General features: G+C 41.7%; 1 protein-coding gene across 4 annotated transcripts; it reads right to left on the bottom strand.

Moving 5' to 3' along the window:
• Positions 1-319: 319 nt before the first annotated feature.
• Positions 320-21,270, bottom strand: LOC18447323 (uncharacterized). 4 transcript variants are annotated; one of them, XM_088871159.1, is made up of 12 exons: positions 20,956-21,270; positions 20,189-20,883; positions 17,346-17,506; positions 15,805-15,951; positions 15,583-15,648; positions 15,285-15,370; positions 6,381-6,447; positions 2,298-2,510; positions 1,763-1,828; positions 1,512-1,591; positions 867-1,162; positions 320-715 (listed from the first exon to the last, which is right to left on the bottom strand). In XM_088871159.1, exons 1-4 carry the CDS (start codon positions 21,086-21,088, stop codon positions 15,939-15,941), a joined length of 1,002 nt encoding a protein of 333 aa, XP_088727285.1. In that variant the 5' UTR covers positions 21,089-21,270; the 3' UTR covers positions 320-715; positions 867-1,162; positions 1,512-1,591; positions 1,763-1,828; positions 2,298-2,510; positions 6,381-6,447; positions 15,285-15,370; positions 15,583-15,648; positions 15,805-15,938. The 4 variants fall into 4 exon arrangements, with proteins under 4 accessions (XP_088727285.1, XP_011628196.1, XP_088727287.1 ...); XM_011629894.3 differs by having other exon boundaries at positions 15,805-15,865; XM_088871161.1 differs by lacking the exon at positions 15,805-15,951.
• Positions 21,271-22,368: the final 1,098 nt, after the last annotated feature.

Here is a 22,368-nt window from a genome sequence, read left to right as displayed (position 1 = left end):
GGCCAAAGAAGGGGTGCAGACCTCTGAATTACTGACTTCTTGATTCATAAAATTGTATTGTATGCATATTTTGATCACTGAATAATATGAAAATGCCCAAGAGTTGGGACAGGTTAAAAAGTTTTGTTTTCATTGTTTTTAGGGTTACATGCTTTACAACAGCGAATTGATTGTACGTCTGTGTTGTGCATCTCGGTTAAGAGTGTCAAGAGTGAGGGAACAAGCAAGCACAGCAGAAAGAGTAAGAGATAGATGCATAAGAGAGAGGTAGCAAATTCAGAATTGTGATTGAATAGCAGGAAGAGAGAGAGAGGAGCCGTAAACCAACCCGAAAGAAAAATTGTATTGAGATAGCAAATACAAAATTGTGATTAGATAGCACATACAATGATCAATGTCAACAGCTCATAGAGCAGAGAGTCAAACAAACTCAGAAACCAAAAGGTTTAAGAGTGCTTTATTAAAACTTCACAGGCATTTTTGAACCATATCAAAGTTAATTTTTCAATCAATTGATTGAGAAAAAAAAACCAATTCAGGCTCTCCATACTCTCTCTATTAGAGTAGGCAATATTTTTGGTCCTTGCCGGTACCCCTGTTTTAGGTCGCCCATATTCAAAATTCATACACATCGGGAAACTCCATACCACTGATTTGACTCTTTTTGCCCAGTTTATAGAATAGTAAGCCCTGACCCTCTCGGACTGCACCTCACCTGCACAAAATGAGTAATGTTTATCCAATCAAAAATACATAACAAAATAAAATAAATAAATATATATATATATATATATATATATATATATATATATATATATATGGCTTTACATCAAGAAGCTCAAGATCTACATTCCAAATCATGGTACCTTTGGGCTCCATGTGAGTGAGATGGCCAAAAATTGGTACACTTGAGAGAGGCAGAAGCCATCTTCATAATCTGAACAACTAAAGTGAATGAATGAATGGGATAACTAAATATGGTGAGGGAGCTATCTCTTTACTTTTTCTTTTTTATTTGAACAGAGTCGATATTCAACTTTGATTTCAGAAAGAGTATCCAATTTCTTTCAACAAATGGCGATAACTCCGTCCTCGAAAGACACGATGCCACATATATAAGGCAGATTCTCCAAGCCTCAGCTGCATCTTCTCCTGGACCAACCTGCCATTCAAGAAAAAAAATACACGATGTGATCTCCACCAGAATATGACCAATGACATATCACATAGAAGATTAAATGATAAATTGGGTCAGTTGGTCTATCCTTAACCAGGGATGAGTTGGGCTGTGAAATTAGTTCAATTGTCCATTATCTTTTCTTGATGGTTTGTATTTGTAATTTATAGTAGATTCACTAAAGTTGATTTACCGGTTGAGAGGATCAATGGTTTTTTTTTTTTTTCTCCAAAAGCAAAATTCTTCAAAGTTGATAAAGATACTGTAGTTTTGATTCCATCTATGGTATCCACTACACAAAAGTGAGCTAATACATACAGGTTATGGAGCTTACCATCTGATAAGACACCTTTGAATACCACGGCTGATGGGGCGAATGTAAGATGGATCTCGTTGCATATATAACAAACCGACCTGCAGTGGGATAAGAAACTGCTTAATTGTTACTGGTCTCTCTCTCTCACTCTCTCTCTCTCTCTCACACACACACACACACGAGTGTAGCTTTGCATTCAAACTCAGAATCTAGACTTTTGGCAAAGAGCATAATGCCACTAGGGTCTATTCATGAAAGAATTTCAGTACCTCCAGCATGGCGTTTGTGCAAGGATCATCCAATATTTCAAGGCTACAATCAGCAAAATAGTTCACCTGCACATGATAGAAGCCCCAATACCGAGGTCAAGCACCAAGCATTTCCAACTAAACAGCAAAAACCTGGGTTGAGTATAATCACACCACTCAAGATGAAGGCATAGAAAATATACAGAAAGATAAGGCATTGATATCAAGCTTCAAATGGTGGATGCTAGTTCCAAGATGGCAAATCCGAAGAGCCAACCAGCAACAGACACATTTCCAGGTTCCCCATTTTACTAAATCTGCAATAGTTACTTCTGCAATTCTCTCTTATAACTAGAAGTGTGAAGCATGTTGGAACTTGATGATCAATCGAAATGTATGGTGATTCGTGTTATTTACTTGAGAGCTTCTTTTCCCGAGCTTACATTCAGAAAACATGGTTACTGAAGTCTAAAAATGTGCATAGTGCTGAGTAAGACATGTGGCCAAACAATTCCAACTGCTTGTTAATTTGAATGTGATCAATAAAATTGCATACCCCAAATCCAGTATTCACCAGCGACTGAATAAAATCCATTAACTGAAGCTTTGCCCAGAACAGAGAACTCCTCTTGCTGTTGGAATGAGGTGGGTGTCTCCAGGGAGCTCCAAAGCGCAATCTATCCTCCGATATTTTTCCATTGGAAGCATCAAAAGCAAAATTTTGAAGAATAATGAGCGCCGCTTCCATGGCAGGATTAACGACAGTCACCTATCAAAGGAAAAAGCATAACAATCCATGAGTACAAAGATAATATACCGGTACGAGGACATCTTGGACTCATCAACCCAAACCCACAAAATAAATAAATATTGATAACTTTTAGGTAGTAGGAAGTGGTTAAGAACAACAAAAAGTATAATTGAAAGATAGGATGACCAATGCAACCATCAAAATAAAGAATAAAAAAATAAAAGTATCAGGCATGCATATTTACCCAAAAAAAAAGGAGTGTTCAAAGACACCGAGTCTTTAGAGAAAAGCAAGGGCAAGAACTCTTTGTATGCTGTATACCTACTTTTATGAAAACATTTTCAGTAGTTTCAGTAGAGATGGAGACGGAATTCTGAGATACTTCTGGCACCCGCAAACAGGTATACTTCCACAAATCCAAGCTCAATAGGTAAAAGCTGATTATATATTGTAGCAATCAAGCAATTGCATCTGATAGAATAGCAAACCAAAGTTCAGAGGAAAAAAATCAAAATTTAAGTGCTTCCATGAGTCCTGGCTAGCTCTATAAAAAGTCTAGTTTCAGACTTTCATTGGCCACAAGAAGCATTTCACCGTAGTGGAGAAGTTTTCAACTTTCAATAGTTCTGTAACAGAGATCAAACTAAGAATGTGAACAAGTTTATGCATCCCATTGAATGTGAACAAGTTTGTTCCAAAGAGAACCCCCGCACTCACATGCATACCACAAAACAAATGAACATGATACTCTTCGATAATAGTAACATCGACTAAATATATTTTCTAACAACAAAAACATTCTCCCTTCAAAATGTTCAAACTATCACCAGGGCAATTGGAATCCAGTATTTCAAAACTCCTGAGTCCAACTTGAACATGGGAGAGAGCCTGCCGGTTTTGAAGGGCCCCAAACCTGCTGGGATCCCTACTGTGGACCAAATTGCCTGTCTCCTAACAGTGACTCAGACAATTTTGTGTTGCACTCGAGGGAGTCCAGGAGAGTCCACAAGGACCCACCAAGTCCGACACTTTTTCAGAAAATAAAAGGGCACCGAGATCTGAACCCTCATTATTGCATGTCCTTGCCATTGAAAGTATTGCCCTGGAAATTTGTCCCTAACTATAGTTTTTATCCTTTGCAGGATCCAAATCGTAGATTCAACAAAGAAACATTCAAAATCTTGGAATTGAGAGATTTTTACTATTGAAATAGGGTTTGGCCAACCCCTTTTCTTGCTTGTTTTCTACTACCCTAGCTCCATGCACCCTGAAAATTTGTTCCTGGGCCTAGTTTTGTTATTAATCGAATCCAAAGCTGGAACTACACTCAAACTCTTGGATTTGAGGTTCAAGAAATAATTTGCAATGAGTGTATGATAAACATTACGAAGCAACTCAATCTACTTATGACAATCAAAATTTTTATCGTTTTCCATTTTGTATATAGTTTTTTATAATTTTTATGTGTCTTCCTTTTTCTTTTTTCCTGACTTTTCTTTTTCATTTTTATGTGATTTTTGAACTTGGGGCAAGACTTGGCGTGTTGATTCGGGACTCACTAAGCCAACTTGCTCCAATAACTCACTGAATTCTAGAGTGATTCCATGTGTTTTAAAACTAGTGTTTTAAAATGCGACCGCATCATGCAGGATGTGCTGGCAACCGCATCACCTGACACCGCATATGCGAATCGGTGGGATGTGCCCGCCTATGTGCCGCATCCCACTGCATATGCGGCCACATAACGCATAACCCGCATAAGGTGCATATGCGGCCTCCGTGCGAAATGAAAAATACCCCTTCAAGGGGTATTTTGGTCTTTTTAAGCCCTGAGGTGGGGGGGGGGGAGGGGATTAAACCCCTCTAAACCACCAAAATCAGCCATTTAGGAGATCAAATCGACCAAAAATAAAAAGTGGCAGAAATTTTATTTTTTGAAATTCTTGCATTTTGTCTTGGTTGATCTTTGGTTGTTGATTTGTTTATAACAAATCAAGGGTTTCAAGGGCCGAGAAGACATCGATATTTAGAATCTCAAGATTTGAGAAATGATGATGGTTTGTTTTGACTTTTGAACTATTTAATCTTTATGGACTTTTAATTTGTATTTTGTAACTTTAAAGTTTGTAGTTTCGAATTTGTGATTATGGTTGTTGAATGTTTTATGAAGTTAGTTTCAAGTTTCTATTTTCTAGTTTCTAACGTCTTCTATGATCTATCAGGGGATAGTGGATACATAAGCTCCGACAGCTGACATTTTTGGAATTAATGAATAAATAAATACCTACTAGCACATAAATGACCTCCATATTTTTTCCTATGTAATAACAAAAAAATTTAGATTTTTTAGCATTTTTTTATATTTATTGACTGCATCGGGGTGATGCACCTACATCTAGACCGCATCAAGCCACATAAACCCCCACAACGCTTCGGGCCGCATACTATATTTAAGACACTATTTAAAACACGTCTTGAATCACAGATTCACAACCACAGAGAATACTTGGAAAGGCAAGAATATGGTTTCACATGCAAAGTTTAAGAAATTGTACTATTTCAACCAAACAGAGCTATCAAAAATATAATTAAATAAACCAAAATGATTAAAAGCTTAATCAGTTGGCAGATACAATCGAACAATACAAATCAGCCTCCGTAAATATATACCCACTAATTTGTTCTGATAAGTAATATTGAAGCATCAGCAATATTAGTAAGTAGGGAATGAATGATGCATGCTCGGTGCCACAAAGAAACCCCCTTCTAAGCAAACAAGTATATTGCTTCATTGACATGCCTACACAAGTGTCGAAAGAGGATCTCTTATTGAACTCCAGAATTCCCACCAGTACATCTGCAATCCCCAGTGAACCAGATGACACCAAGGTGTCCCATTTAATCACATCAAGTGATTCCCTTTCTACGATTCACTAACTTGAGACGATTTCCAGGTTCCAGAAAGTGCATCTATAGTCTTGGAGTCTAGAGTCCTAAATGACTGTCAACCTTAGGGGCAGGTTCTTTTGTAGATTGGGCGCAATCCTGCTCCTAACCTCAATCAGAAGTTGCTTTGTAGCCTAATCCTTCTAAATACACAACTCCCTCCCACCCCCTTACTTCTTTCCACCCTCCCCAACAGAGAATCTATACATCTAATTAATCCCAAACAAAACAAAGATGTCTGTCCCCAACGTGCTCCATTATCTCATTGCTTCTACATATCACATACAAGCTCAAGAATAAAAAATTTATCAAAAAGAAAGCAAGCTCAAGAATAAAAATCCTCTAAGTTGAGGTATTTAGCAGTCAAGATATCAACCGTACCAAACAAGCCAAATACCACAATGATTAATTGTAAATAGCCTCCCTGAAGAGCAAACATTGTGAAATCTTGAGGTGATGAATAAAAATGGGGAGAGAGGACCCCATTTGCCTCATTACTCTTGACACAAAAATAACCTTCCAAAATACCATTAGCATAATGAAGCACACTCATCCACTCTCTCTACCTTTTTACAATCTACATCTACCCGAGCATGTTGTCCATGATACTCCAAATCCATATAGCCATATTGGCGTGTACTACATAAAATTCAGGTAATAGTAGACTTAATGAGACAGTTTTTACCATGAGACAAAACCATGTCATCATAGGATGGCCCCTCCATTATAAATAACACCAACTAGCAATACAGACAAGAGAAAGTCCTCAAATATGAAAAATAAGTAACTACAAGTACTAAAATAGAATAATAAAAATGAGATCAGCAATAAAAGATGCTAAAAAAAGAGTAAGCAGCTAAAGGCAAATAATAATGATGATGATGATAAAGCAAAGGAGCTGACAGAAAAGGGTTAAAAAAACCCAATACTGGGAATACTCACTTGTAAATGAGCCAGATATGCATCCACAACGTCTTCAAAAGAATTTTCCAAATCATTCTCCTCTATCCTACATGAAACAAAAATAGCAACAGAGTATCACTATTGTGAGCTCTTAATAAAAGTTTGAAATTCCAGATGTAACCTGGTTAACCAAAGCTGCACATTTAATTTACATAATAAGCTGGGAATCAAGTACCAATGGAATCATCAAAAATCAAAAGGAACTTCCAGAGGAATACATCAATAATTCTTAATAAAAATCTCCCCATAATGCTTATCTTGTAATCATTTGGATTTATCAAGTGGAAAGAAGTTGCCAACCAAAAATGCAAAGCCAAAACAAGGTCAATATTTCAATGAAATAGGACCTAGATTAAATACTTTAATATGAACCCATGAACTATATTAGATCGAATTCTTCCAGGGTCTGTCGCCTTAAAAGGAAATATGTGGTATCAAAAAAGCTCTTTGAGCTGGTTCTAAATGGTTTCATGAAGTGCTTAAATGGGAATATAGTCAATGCATCATTGATTTCCTTGTTTCATGAAAAAAAAACCTCTTCCTCCATTGTCCCGTGGTCCAGGGTCTTTGGGGGGCATTACTCCATCTGTTGAGCTGGTAGTGGGTCACCCCACCCTCCATTCCGGCACTTCTTCATTTGACTCAATCGAGTCCTTGGCCCAAAGCCGGTAGGATTCTGTGGAAAGCCTCAGCAGCAGCTACCATTTGGGTCCTTTGGACTGAAAGAAATTCTAGAATTTTCAAAGGCGAGAAGTGTTCGACGGCTTCTCTCATTAAGAAGATCACATCTTCGGTCATTTTTTGGGCCACCAACCACAAGAGGTTCAAGGGTTACCCTACTTCAACCTTCCTCCAAAATTGGCTAACCTTGCTCCACACTCGTCCACCACATTTCCCTCAGACTCACCACTGGGCCCCACCCCCTCAGGGACAGACCAAACTGAATTTCGATGGTTGCTCCCTTGGCAACCAAGAACTGGCAGGTGTAGGAGGCAGACCATAATGGACTTGTCCTCACATTCTATTCCAAGCATATCAGTCATGCTGACTCCCAGTCAGTTGAGTCCTCAGCCCTCCTGGAAGGCTTCAAACAATTCAATCCCCTTTGGAGCCAGCCTCTGATCATAGACGGAGACGAACAAAACGTTATCATTTGGGCCTCAGGCTCCTCACCTTGCCCGTGGTCCCTCGCCCATATTTATGGCCAAATTATATATATTTGCAAGGACATGGTCGTTTTATGGAAGGTATACTTGGCGGGAATCCAACACCGAGGCAGACAACCTCACTAAAGATGCCCATGACAGCAACGTTTTCAGGCTTAGCCCCATTTTTGGTATAGGGCTCCCATTTGGTGGGAAGCCTATTTTCTTGAATTGGTGCCCCCGGCCTGTGGGTGGCATCTATTCTCCACCTGTATCTTCCCCCTTTTACTTATAGAATAGTTAACAGTTTCAAAAAAAAGATTCCTTGTTTCATGCGAAACATGTTGGCAGCATGACTACTATTTTGCCTGTGCGCATTGATGATATTCCTATTACTGGTGATGCTATGGAAACCATATGCAAAGTGAAGTACATATTTCAATATCAATTTCAAAAGAAAAACATGATCATCATATCATGTCTCTCAAGGATTCAAATTACTAGGATTGGGTAATCTAGGAGTGAAAATTGCTCAGATGGTGTATTAACCTGCTTTCTGTTATTTGAACTCGCTTTGGATAAGAATGTACCTTCTTTGAAATAGTAATGCTTCTACAACTCCTAGGATTGGGTTGATATCCTTGAGAACCGTCTCATATCTCAAGGATTCAAATTACCTTTTATTGTGCTAGTATCATATTTGAAATGGAGCTTATGCTCACACTCTTTATGTGAGTTCTTTTATTAGTGGTCTTTGATTACAAGTTTTTTTTTTTTTTTTTAATAATATGTTTTGGTAACCTCATATAGAATCATGTATGTTCAACCTCCCCTGCTCCCTCCCGCTTCTTTCATCCCCCCCTCCCCCACACACCCCCTCCCCCATACAACCCCCCCCCCCTCCGGTTCTCCGTCACTAGGAATCCTCCTGTACAAATCCTCTTTAGTGGGCGTCTTTCATCCTCAGAGAGATGATCGCAAATGTATCGAAAACCAGAACTCAAGTGCAAGCAACTCTCCAATGGGTCTCACCGGCAGAAGGTTTGGCTCACGACCTCCTCTACCCCTCTACATGCTTGGTGCCTTGACACCTTCAAGACCATTGGTAACTCTTGCAGGTCCTTTGTGGTTGTCCATTAGAAGTCCATGGAAAATCTGCCACTAGGCACTTTGCTGCTCATCATGGATGTGCTCGAACCGCATTGCATACCTCCCTTCCTTTGGCTAGAATCCATAGGAGCTTACTACTAAGCTCTCCTTTCTTGGTCTTCTGCCTCTCCGCCCACTCCCAGCTTCGTCGCTCCAGTAGTCAATCGTAATCTGTCGACTACCCCCGCAAATCAGGAGTAGTGGAAGCTCGTTTCCAAGAGAAGACCAGGCCGCAAACAAGGCGGACGAGACAACCGTCACCCCCATCCACCCCCTCTCAAAGGCTACCCACCGCACACCGCCCAACTCCACCTCCTCCACCCCAACCACCACCCCCACCCACCCAGCCATCTCGCACAGTCCAAGGAGATTTGGTGCCGACTACTCGAGCTCGAGAATCCATGCCCCTTGTTCCACTTGCCTTGGTCAAAATTGCTAAGGACGACACGCAACACCCTTTTGCTTTCTCGAGCAGGGCTGGGCCGGCAACCTCATTTAATACACCCACATTCCAGCCACCTCCCATTGATGACATAGCTGTCATTGTATCTCCAAAGGACACCTTTACCTCCTCACCAAATCCTGCCTCAATATCCTGCCCTTCCCTTTGCCGGCTGGGGACCCTCGACACCTGTCCCCATCCCTCACTAACCACCGCCATTTGTCAACACACTTCTTCCTCACCACTTCTCCAAAATTCTCATCTTACCATCCCTCCTTCTCCCCTTCACCCAATCCTCTTTGAGACGGTTCCGCTCTCCCTGTACTCCCCATATCATCCCACCCTAGCTCTCCTTCCATGCTCGCGACTTGCCAACACAAGCCACCCCAACCTACAAAACCCTGCCTCGACATTCCCAACTCATCATGCCTTCCTCCCTTGCCTACCTCAGGGGTCACCCCTCCTCAAACGCCACCTTGCTCGCCTGGACCTTTTCTCTCCCCTTTTCTTGCTGGACCCCATCCTTCGCCTCCATCCTAGACTCTACTCATAGATTTCAGGGAAGAAGTGGAAACATCACCCGGAGGTGACACAGCACCATTTCCTTCCCCAGAGAAGGTGGAAACTAGGCCGGTGGACATGGAGGGCAACCCATTTGCTAACCTCATCTCAGCCCCCACCCCAATCATAATAAGTTACCCCACAAATCCCCATAGTGGCGACCCTGTTATCATCTATGTTCCCATCCCTGTTGGCCCACCTCCACCCAACTCTATCCTCCTCTCTCCATTACCTTCTCTTCCACCGGATGCACCCATACCCTTTATCCTCTCGGGACCTCCTGCTCCCACCCCTATTTCTTTCCTACCTCCTTTTTTCACTACCCCTGTAAACCCCGCCTCGTATCTCGACCCTATTGAGACCATCGACAACCCGATACTCTTTATCCCCACTTTCTGCCACCCCTACCTTCGCTCCTCCACCCCCTGACGCTCTACTTCTCCCAGAGAACACCCCTCCTCCAGCAGCCCCCTGCCCCAACCCTACTTTCTCTCCTCTTGCATCCCCATAAACTTCCACCGTTCAAATACCCACTGTCAACCCACCCCAACCTAGTTTGGTCGAAAGACGAACCACCCCTTCTCCTCCCACGACTCTATTGGCGGTTCACCCGGGCTGAAACCTCCCTCCCCGGACCCCTTCGGCCTTACTTCCGGCATTTGTAGACCCACCCCAGCCTAGTTTGGTCGAAAGACGAACCACCCCTTCTCCTCCCACGACTCTATTGGCGGTTCACCAGGGCTGAAACCTCCCTCCCCGGACCCCTTCGGCCTTACTTCCGACATTTGTAGACCCACCCCAACAAACGAGCCGCCTTCTCTGGGGCTGTTGGCTTTACCATCTCCTATGACTGCCTCGGCTTCATCTTCTCACTCTCTCCTGTCTGTCGACACCATGGTGGACCCTCTCTTGCCACCGTTAGTGGACTCAGACGTTGTCAACGGCGTCAACCACAGCCAAGGAAAAATTTTGGACATCATGAAAGTCATGGGCTTCCCCCATTCAGGACCAGATGCCCATTTCCACAAATTCTTCTCGGCTGGTGTCAAGTCGCATTTTCAAGTAAGCAAGAAAGGAAGCCATGAACTTACCAACTTTCATGCACTATCAATTTTGATAGAGTCTCCACCTGCACCCCCTCTTCCTCAACAGCCACATCACAAGCTCCCACTTTGGGCCAATTGGTGAGACGTTCTCTATGGAACTCTCCTCTTTCTCTTTCACCCTCATGCTGATCCTCACTTGGAATATTCGTGGTCTTGGACAAGACCAGAAAAAGCAAGCAGTGAGAGATCTTTGTTTCAAACACAAGCCCACAGTATTGGCCCTAACCGAAACAAAGTCACCCCACCCTATCCTATTCCAGGTTAGGCAGGTATGGGGACGCCGACCATGTCAGTGGATCTCTTTACCTGCAGAAGGGGCGTCAGGTGGCATTTGGGTCATATGGGACCCCACTACTCACACCCTAACGTCCTCTCACATTGCAAGTTTTTCGGTGACCTTACTTCTGTCAAGGATCTCCAACGGCTTGCTAAGGAAATTCACAGCCGTTTACGAGCCCAATCAACACTTGCTAAGGCACCATCTTTGGGACGAGCTCAACAGTGATGCCTCCCTTCCACACCCCATTTGGAGCTTAGGGGGGGGACTTCAATGTCACAAGATGGTCCTTCGAAAGGAATTCTTCCTCTGGAATCACACCAGCCATGTCTACCTTCTCAGACTTCGTTAGCCTTAACAACCTCCTAAACCTCCCCACTCAAGGAGCACAATGTACGTGGTTCAACGACTCCACTATCTCATCCCTCTCTAGACTCGACAGGTTCCTAGTCTCTGTTGACTATGACTCCTTCCCTGCGACCCATCCTTTAGCCTTACCTAGGCCTACCTTCGACCATTGTCCCCTTCTCCCGGACACCAACCCTACTCAAAGAGGTGCCAAACCATTTATGTTCGAGCTTGCATGGTTGGAAGACCCACCTTCGCCTCGCAACTCCCAGTCTGGTGGCAGGATCTGTCAACCTCGGTCCAAGGCTGGGCTGGTTTCAGAATTCAATGCAAACTCCAAGTGCTCAAGGCTTGCCTCAAATCTTGGAGTACAAGCCTCCTGGGGTTCCTCGACCCCCAAAAAAGAGCCACCCTCGAAGCCATCCAAGCTCTCGATATCACTGAAGAATCCAGAAACTAATCAGAATCAAAATTCCTTCAAAGAATTCAACTTAGAACTCTATACCAATCCCAACTGAAGCAAGAAATATTATGGTATCAACGATCCAGAATAAAATGGTTGAAGGTCGGAGACCTCAATACAGGCTTCATCCATAGAACTGCCAATTGCAGGCCAAGAGATAACACCATCTCGCACCTGTTGGTGGAAGATCACCTCATAGACCAACCACATGATGTCGAGCACCACATCCTGGCCCACTTCAAAAACCTCTTCTCCGCCCTAACAGGGACCAAAACTCCAATGGGGGATCTATCTTTTTAGTGTTACCACCTGAAAAAGCCTTTAGGCACGAAAGACCTTTTTCCGAGCCAGAAATATTGCTCGCCTTATCCCAGTTAGACTCAGACAAAGCTCCAAGGCCTAATGGATACCCCATTGCCCTATTCAAACAATATTGGGAAGTCTTCCGAGATGATTTCCTAGCCATGGTTGTAGAATTATTTGCCAGGGGAGTTATCCATCGAGCCCTGAACGCCACTTTCATAACCCGAGCCAGAAATATTGCTCGCCTTATTCCAGTTAGACTCAGACAGAGCTCCAGGGCCTGACAGATACCCCATTGCCCTATTCAAACAATATTGGGAAGTCTTCCGAGATGATTTCCTAGCCATGTTTGAAGAATTCTTTTCCAGGGGAGTTATCCATCGAGCCCTGAACGCCACTTTCATAACCCTCATTCCTCCCAACTTAAATAAGTCCTATCCTTGGTAATTCCCCCCCCCCCCCCCCCCCCAAAATGCATTCATTAAAGATCGTCAAATCCTTAACAATGCTTTGGCGGCTCATGAATGCATTCACTCTAGACCACCTAACTAGTGAACCCGGAATTTTCGTAACGCTTGACTGGGAGAAAGCTTACGATCATGTGGATTGGGCCATCCTTGAGGAAACCCACTCTAGAATGGGTTTCGGTTCGAGATGGAGATCTTGGATGAGGGCCAGCTACTCTCATCCACACTTCTCCATTCTCATCAATTGTTCCCCTAGGGGATTCTTCCCATCTACCAGGGGCTTTTGTCAAGGAGACCCTCTCTCCCCCTTTCTCTTTGCAATCTCAGCCGAAGTTTTCAGTCAATCCATCTGAAGAATGTATTTGGCTGGCCTCTTACATGGGTTCAAAGTGGGTAACCAAGGGCCGACAATCATGCATCTCCAATATGCGGACGACACCCTAGTTTTTTGCAATGTTGATCCAGAAGATGCGAGAAATCTCTTCTTGTTTCTTAGATGTTTCAAGTTTGTGACGGGATTCAAAGTTAATTTCGACAAATCCAAAATGATGGGGATTAATGTCGATCAAACCTCCCTCAACTCTTTTGCAGACAGTTGGGCATGTGGGACAGATACTCTTCTGTCCAAATACCTTGGTCTCACATAATCGACAAGGTAGACTGTAGGCTAGCCGGGTGGAAACGTCGCTTCCTCTTTCCGGGAAGCAGACTGACCCTCATCAAAGCCACCCTTGCTAACATACGAGTCTACCAAACGTTCTTGTTTCACAGTCAGTAGCAGTTAGCACAAGATTAGGACAGTTGATGAGAAGGTTTTTTTGGTCTAGGGATGCCTCCTCCAACAAATTTAATCTCATAGCTTGGGAAAAACTCTGGCTTTCCAAAAAAATGAGGGGATTAGGGATCAAAAATCTTAGGATGCAAAATATGGAACTCCTAGACAAATGGAGCTGGCGCTTGACCACCCAAAGGGACCAACTGTGGAACACCATCCTCCATCGCAAATACCGAACACCCACCACACCGTGGATCCCTGACTTCAAGCCCAACCAGAGATCTTCTGGAATTTGGCGATCCATCTATGCAGCACACCACCACTTCCATTCTTGCATAAAGTTTCATCCTAGATAGGGGAATCGCATCCTCTTCTGGCAAGACCTTTGGCTTGGACACGCTTCCCTCAAGTACAGATTCCCAGATTTGTACTCATTGTCTCGTACACAGCAGGCTACTGTTGAAGATGAGATGGTCCTAGCGGGGCCTTTGAGATATGGGAACCCCGTGTTCCGAAGGGCTCTAAACGACTTGGAAATTTCCCACTTCGCAAAACTAGATGCTGAACTCCAGGCCATCTATCTTGCAAACAGTGGCCTAGACAGGATCATTTGGTCCCTTCGGGCTTCGATAGCTTCTCGGTTTCCTTATTATATCATAGTCTTTCACAAGTTTCAACTGCTCCTGCTGCACCCTCTTCTACAGTCTCTCAGGCTTGGGTTTCCATAGCGCCCCCCCACCCCCCCCCAAAAAAAAATTCAGATTTTCATGTGGCTAGCACGCTCCCAAAGAGTGTTAATAGTTGATCAAATACAGCATAGGGGCATCCCACTCCCTAACCGACGTGTCGTGTGTTTGGCTGCCGAAGAAACAAACAACCACCTGCTCCTACATTGTCCCTTTGCTCACAACCTCTGGGGGGTATTCTCAAACTTTTCGACATTCAATGGGTCACACCTGAACATATCCCGTCCATCCTTTCATCTGTCCAGCCCTTTCCTTGGCCTAAACCTGGGATTCTCCTTTGGAAATCCATGGTGGCAGCTGCCATGGATCGAGAGAAACAATAGAGTGTTTAGGGTGAATGCTCCAGGTGGAACAAAATTTTCACAGAGCTAAAATCCACAATTGTCTTCTGGGCAACAAACCACCACAGTTTCAAAGGAGTCACCACCACGACTTTCTTTCAAGATTGGTCTGTAGTCCTAAGACAATCGCAAACGCCTAGCCCGGGCTTCCTGTTGGATTCCCCCACCGCTAGACCATTTCAAACTGAACTTCGACGGATGCTCCCTCAGGAATCCAAGTCCTTCGAGAGTGGGAGCCATAGTCAGAGACTATTTAGGCAACACGGTGGCAGCACACCAACTCGGTGGCAGCCGAGGCCCACGCCCTCTTGGAAGGACTAAAGCTCCTACAAACAATAAGCCCACACTCAATTGTGATAGAGGGTGACTCGCAGAACACTATTCTGTGGGCCCAAAGAATCCCCTCTTCACCTCCGCCTTGGACCGTAGCGGACATCTTTGATCACATTCATTACCTGTGCAGGGATATGGACTTCATGGAAGCATACCTGGAGGAAGGGCAACCAGGAAGCAAACGCCCTAGCTAAAGAAACAGTTCACGGGAGGAATTTTAGCAGTTCACAAGTTTCCCTTGCTGGGAATTATGGACCACCTTTTATTAGTTGTTGTTTTCACATTGTAACCTTCTATTAGGAGGATTTTGGTCTTCATTTTTTGTTCTCTTTCCCTAGAGCACCCGACTTTGTGGTCCGCCTAGGTTTTTTAAGTACTGTTCCATTCTCTCAATTTAAGGTTAACATTCTCAAAAAAAAAAAATTACCTTTCATATTCCTCGGTCTGCATGATTGAATACAACTCGGAAAGATGTCGAGGGTTTGGCCCCAACACATCAGCGACAATAGTCCACTGGTTTTCCATCACCACAACCAAGTTAGTATGCTAATGAAATGCAACATCTAACAAATGCCAAAAAAAACCATTTCTAGGGTACTCTCTATTTTCCAGCTAAAAAACCATATAGGATAAGTTACAATCAGCAGTCAGATAATTTTCCAACTCTTTGCACTTATAATGGAAGGAGAAATTTTTGTGACTAAATATAAGATAGCTGTGCTCACCTCCTCCTCACTAAAGAAATCATCAACCATATGCATCTTAGCTTCTTGAACCGTCCATCCATAGTTCTTCAGTTAATATGGATTACAAGCAGATCAATACAAATTTCTAAACATGATATATTTTAGCAGCTTCTCTAGGCAATAATGGAAACCATTAGACAAAAAATCCCATCTCATACAATTCAAAAAGATGAAGAAAACAAATAGGTGCCACCTAAATACCTCACGAGAGATGAAAACATCTGGAAATGCAAAATCTCGATAGATGTGATATGAATAGTAGCTGGAACATGAGGACATTAAGCGTCTTCAAAAGAACAATAACACCTCTTCAAGAGAATACTTATCACATGAAACTATTTCATCATTCTGGAAGACATAAAAGAAATAACTAATGATACCATCAATGTATACACGATATTGGATCTGCATTAGGAAGAAATTTATGTAAACATCATTTAACATCAAGTTAAGTATATGCAAAAGCACAATAGAAAACGGTTATTATAAATGGATACAAGAAGGTCATCTGTAAAACAAGTCTTTTGAAAATATAACTACGTGAGTCCAAGAAAATCTAGAAAAAGAATTGGGATTGAGGACATTCAGTAAATTTGAGATCTACTCTCAGGCTTCCCCAAATTTGTGTGAGGGAAAACATGTCACGTTAGTTTGTCCATTGATATTCAAGAAAGGATTGGGAACAAAGTACATTAGATATGGCAAGCAAAATTTTTCCCATAGAACATTCCCATCTCAGCCTCTGATACATCTATCCACCAGTTATTTTCTAACTTCTCTGTAGGAATCAATAGCTCTTCTATCAGTTATTTATATTCCCAAGAGTGTAAAATTGCACATTGAAAGGAATTCCTAAAAGAATTTTGGCAGGAGGTATGGACTTTGGAATCAAACCTATCATATGGTATAGAACTTGAAGGTCAGTGACAGCAGCATTGTAATTAGAAGTTAGTTGGAAAGTTGTAATAAGCCCTAGAAATATGAATTACCATTTCTTTGCTTAATGCCACTCACACATTCTTTAATTTGTGTGGTTATACCGAAGGCCAGCATCAATGGTGGAGAACTGTATTGTGGGTCTTTATTGGATACAAACTCGGGCCATATGGCATTGAGAGATTTCTTTCTTGTATTACTGTGGATTGCTACTAACCTTCAACTATTTCTTAATCTTGCTGAGAGAGAAAAACAGGTAGGTGCTTTGTAAGTCTTAGGTCAATACCTGAGATGGCTTTGAGATAGTTTGGGCACAATTATTTATTGCTTCTTAAACGGAATTTCTTAAGTAGTGCAAAATGCAAACATACCTGTTTAAGATCTACAATTTATGGGATTCCTGTTTCAAAGCGCTTGATTCCTATGATTTAATAGTTTCTATGACAACAAAATTGTATATCTAATGGCAAGCACAGTAATAAGTTTATGGAGGGATGCAAAACAGAAGCAATAGGAGAGGAGACAGTGGCAAAACAATCATACAAGAAGCAACTCATAACATGCTTAATTTATTTCAACTAATGCTAGGAGAAGATCTGATACGGATCATGCTTAAGTTTTCTTGAATCATATTTGCTAATTCATATTTCAAGGTTAAAGACAAGTATCAAAAGAACCAAAGTTTCAATATTTCAACAAACACGTCCTACGTCCTGAAATTGCATATTGATAGCTATCAATATATTCCCAAAATATGTAACAATGTACTGTAGACTGCCCCAAAAAGAAAAAAAATGTCCAAGTACCTGTCCGAGGTTGATAGTATCACAGGTAAGCACCTCTCATTCACACCCAGAGAAACTAACCTCCACAGAAAGCTGTCATGATACATAGAGGCATTGACCATTGAATTGTCTGTCAAGACTGCCTTGCGAAGAATGTCAATGTTGTTTATGATTAGTTTGGGCTGTTCACGCAAATCAGTTTAAAGAAAAGTCAAAACATAAACCACCAACTAACATTTATAAGTCATTTGATAACTTGCATTGAATAGAGAAACAGCTCAAAGATTACCCAGTTCACACGATTTCAGAATTTCTTTTGTTATATTAAGGGTATGGTTTAGGGCACCCAAATATCCTAATATCTAAAGATACTATAGAATCTAAGATAATTTGAATTGTGGAAGCTTATGAACCCTATTTGAAAGGGTCAAAACATATCTTTTAAGATTCAATTAATCGCCTAATATCCGTATCCCAAAAATTTCAACTCGAGTTAAATTTTTGGGAATACTAGAAACAATATTGGCCGGCTTTCCATTTCCTGTCCCAATATTAGCCCATTCTTTCCACTATGTTAGATTAACCATCAAGAGCAAGCAGCTACAAATGCATTTGTGTCGAAAGAGGATAGTTTGTTCAACCACATTCAGCTGTCAATCTCACCAAAAATAATTGTCCCCGCTACTGAAATTAAGAAGAGCCTTGATTAATAATGCCTAAAAATAGAGGACCCTCGATTTCAGGGGCGGCCTGTCCAGTGACAAGAAGCTATGGTGGTCATCAATCATCTGCTGCTAAGGAAATTGAATCAATATGAAAGGAAGTTTCAAAGATTCATGGGCCTAACAATAATCCAGGTGGGATCTGAAGATTTTTTGAGAATAAACATGAAAGATGTGAAGTAATGGAGCCTTATTCTTCTGAACGCATGACTCTAAATCACCAGTTGAGAAACTGGTCCACGCTCCAAGCTCTTTAGAGTCTGAAGATTGTGATGAAGATCATATACTCCAGAGAATGTCACAAAGAAAGACATGAAACTGAGTCAAGCTCAGATTCAGTTGTAGGGTTGCCTGGCTTACAGGCAATCGAGTTGAAAACCCGACTAGCAAGGTTGACATTGGCTGCTGTTAGTGAAGGGGCATTTGAGGTTCTTGAAGCCAACAAAGCCTTTATTCAAATTCTCAGATTTCTGAATATTTAAGTCCTGTTTTGTCAAACATACCCTAAGTTGTCAAGAATCAATATCATAATAATACCAGCAGAGCTTTTTAGCATGTCTTGATCACCAAGGAAGTTGAATCAGTGGAATGAGAGCATATGGTATTTATTTCATCTTTTGTGGCATTCAACTTATTTTTTTGATAATCATAAACACATAAAGTTAGTACGCAGAAAATGTTTAAAGGGATACAACCCCAAAACTCTAAGATCCCAACCATACCTCCCAGGAAAGAAAAGCAAGAAAGTCTTTCAATGAGAATCGGAGATCAAGGTTGAAGGTCATCCAAAAAAATGAATAGTATATGGTTTTATTTTGAAGATGTTGAACTAAATAAGCATTGAGAGTTAGTGAGAACTTAGCAGCAGAAAAAATAGTTCCATGGAAGTCAAAATAAAAACACATACACACGGTTATTCATGCTAAAGTATATTTATCCCAGGCTTGCCCTATGAAGAAAAAACAAAGAACATTAGGCAACCACATCGATTGGCCTCATAATTACCTCGAAGTATTCAAATAAATCATGAAGGATGCAACACGTTGGCTAGAGTCATCCCAAAATCAAACTGATAGTCTTAAATACATAAAAAACGATGACGAGATTCTCACCATGCAATAAATAAATATATCTTGTTTCTTCTGACAGTCATCATATTTGTCTTCAGTTTGAGAATTGTCAGTATCATAGGAAACTTGGATATTCAATACTAGCTTTGAGACATTGCATTCATCAAAAAACTGACTCCGCATAAAATCCATATTGCTACCAAATCAAATATGGGAGTTGTAATGCACAGATTGACATTCAGCAGTTCCAATCAATGAAAAAACATGTACTAAGCTGACATGATTACAAAAACATAAAATGGGAAACACACAAACTGCTGATCCTGATGCTAGTACTACTATTACAATTACTATCGTAAAAGAATTACTACTACAACAACTACTACTACTGTTGCTGCTGTTACCACCACTGTGGCAGCTGCAACTACTACTACTACTACCGCCACCACTAATTATGCTATTATTACAATGAATAATTACCATCAGGCCAATTTTGGTGCTAATACTACTAAGCTACAAGAAATATTACAACTACAATTACCATACAACAATAACTAGAACGAATGCTAGTATTACCACTAGCTACTTCTACAACAACAATGACTACTACTAGTCTACAACTAATGTTACTGCTAAGCACCCTTAACAGCACTAACCGGTCCTGCTGCTCCTGATATTACTACTACCACCCATCACCAACACTACCAGTACTACTGTGACGACCAGTAAGCCGCCACCACCATTCCAAATGCTATTCTTGTTGCTGCTACTACCACGTTGTTATTGGTGATCTTCTCGTGCTTGTACTTGTTTCTTTTGCAATGAGTTGTGTTACTATTTCCAAAAGACAGTTAAATTGGGATACAAAGAGAAAAGACCACCACTCCAACTAATATTTTTGTTGCTGGTACAGCCACTGCTACTACATTGTTATTATTGTTCTTCTTGCCATTGTTCTTGTTGCTTTTTCAATCAGTTTGTGTTACTATTTCCTAAAAACAATTGAATTGGGATACAAAGAGAAACAAGAATGGCATTTCATCATAAACATATTAATCGAAAATGCACAGACCTGGAAGAATCCAAGCTCTGATGAGGCCGAAAGCAACTCAAGCAATAGTGAGGGCCAATCTGTGGCCGCATTGGTGAGCGATCTCGAGAACCCACCATTGCGATTGAGCTCCCTGATCGCCCCCTCCCTCCACTTCTCTTTCCTACACAACACTTCTTTGGCCAATCGCAAGGCCAGAAGCGCTTCCTCAAAGCAGGCCTCCTCGTCCTTGTTCTTTACATCGAGCCCAAACCCACCACCCTTGGGGTGCACATAAACCGAGCTATCGGGGCTCAGAACATCAAACCAGTCCCTGAGCTCAGCTAAGCGGGCTCGACGCTCGGTTTCTAAGGATTGGTTGCCTTTGTGCAAAGTACTGATGACCAGGCGCCAGAGGTCAGCTGTGTGTGCACGAGGTAGCGCATGGTTAGTATATTGGTTGAGAATTTGGCGAAGGGCTGAGTCTATGCCATGCCATTTGAGGAGGGTGGTGTACACTTGGGAGGAGCTGATGGAGCCGAGTCGGATGGCTTTTAGAGTTAGGGCTTCGAGAGATTGTTCAAGGTGGATGCGAAGGGAGGTTAGGGATATTGTAGGGGGCGAGTGGTGCCATTGGGGTGGTGGTTGTTGTCGGGGATGATTGTTATTGCTGTGAAGAGAATGGAGGTCGAGGTATGCAGTGGCATGGGGGGGCTTGCACCAGTTGTCAAGTAGCCCTGAGATGAGAAAGTGGAGACTGTAAGAGAAGAGAGAGAGAGAGAGAGAGATAAAGAGATAGAGATTAGTACTGTGGAGGATTGTGGTCTTGCCGGCGCCTCTGGGACCATGGAAGATGAGGGGCTGAGGAACTTTAGGGGACCGACCGTAGTTGTTCAGGACCGTCTCCAACAGAGGCCGAGGAATTATGCGCCACTGCGCCATGCCCTCTCTCTCTCTAAGAAAATGAGATAGATTCAATATACAGTAGAGAGAGATTTATGGGCTGAACTCTTTTCTCTCTCTGTGTCTCATTCGCGAAGCTCGCTCTCACTGGCGGAGTCTCATTTCCTCAGTCGGCCATGGGCTGAGCGAGGGAGGGACTCCACAGTCAGAAACTGAAAAACGAGGGTTTTTCTACTATGAAATTTACAAATAAGGCCTGGGCAGCAGCCACCGTCTGGTTTTTTAAAATTGTTCTCATGGGGATGAGCCGTATCAAAATAAGCGAGTACGCAACTCTCCAAAACCTTCAAATCATTTAAAAATTATATTTCTGAAGAAAATAAGATTTCCATGCTCTAAAACTTGTGTATATTGTAATCAAGACTTAAAAATAAGTGTTCATAGATCTACAATATATATAGTTTCATATATGTATAGTTTCATTGTCTGTGTTGGAAATTTATTTTAGAACCATAGTGGAGATTACAATCCCCAAAGTGCTTTTGGGATGAAATATAATGTGATGCTTTACTTAGTTTTCATAAAGCCTAGGCCTTATAGAAATTGTATTCTTGCCTTTTACTTTTGTTTTTAAGTCAAAATAGTATTAGATTTTTGCAAAAAATACTTTGATATCTCTCATAGCAGCATTTAAAAAAGAAAAGATAAAAATAAAGCCTAGGCCTTATGAAAAAGAAGTAAAGCCGCATTTTAAATCTTATCGAAAAGCATAGTTTTGGAGACCAAAAACCTTCATATCAATTATCTTAATCTCGACTATTATGGATATGAAAAAAATATAATTCTAATATCTAAAAATAATGTATATTATTGGGAAAATTGCTAAAACCCCCTAAGATGGACTTTTTACCCACTTTACATCCACCAAACTTTTGTTGGCAACTCCCCCCCAAAAAATGATGTTTCTAGCTAATACCCCCTACACAAAAAATTAACTTATTTTGAACAAAAAATACCCTTCCCTCACATAGCAAATTATTTTTGTTAGAGAGAGCGGTCCGGCATTTTGAACAAGCAATCGGGCGATTTTTTATCCAACGATTATTTTTTTTGTTGCGGTATTATTTTTTTTGCTGGAATGGGTGGTCCAGAGTTTTGAAGGTACGTTTCAGCATTTTGAAGTTACGTTCCGGCATTTTGAAGTTGTGGTTCGGCATTTTGAAGGGGCAATCCTGGCATTTTGAAGTTGCGGTCCGGCATTTTGAAGGGGCAGTCCTGTGTTTTGATATGGCAATCCGAAATTTTGTAGGGGCAGTGTG

The sequence above is a fragment of the Amborella trichopoda genome, chromosome 7 (assembly GCF_054954075.1).
Source record: "Amborella trichopoda isolate Santa Cruz 75 chromosome 7, AtrichopodaSantaCruz75HAP2 v2.0, whole genome shotgun sequence".
Taxonomy (NCBI): Eukaryota; Viridiplantae; Streptophyta; class Magnoliopsida; order Amborellales; family Amborellaceae; genus Amborella; species Amborella trichopoda.
This window is presented reverse-complemented; position numbering and strand designations above follow the sequence as displayed.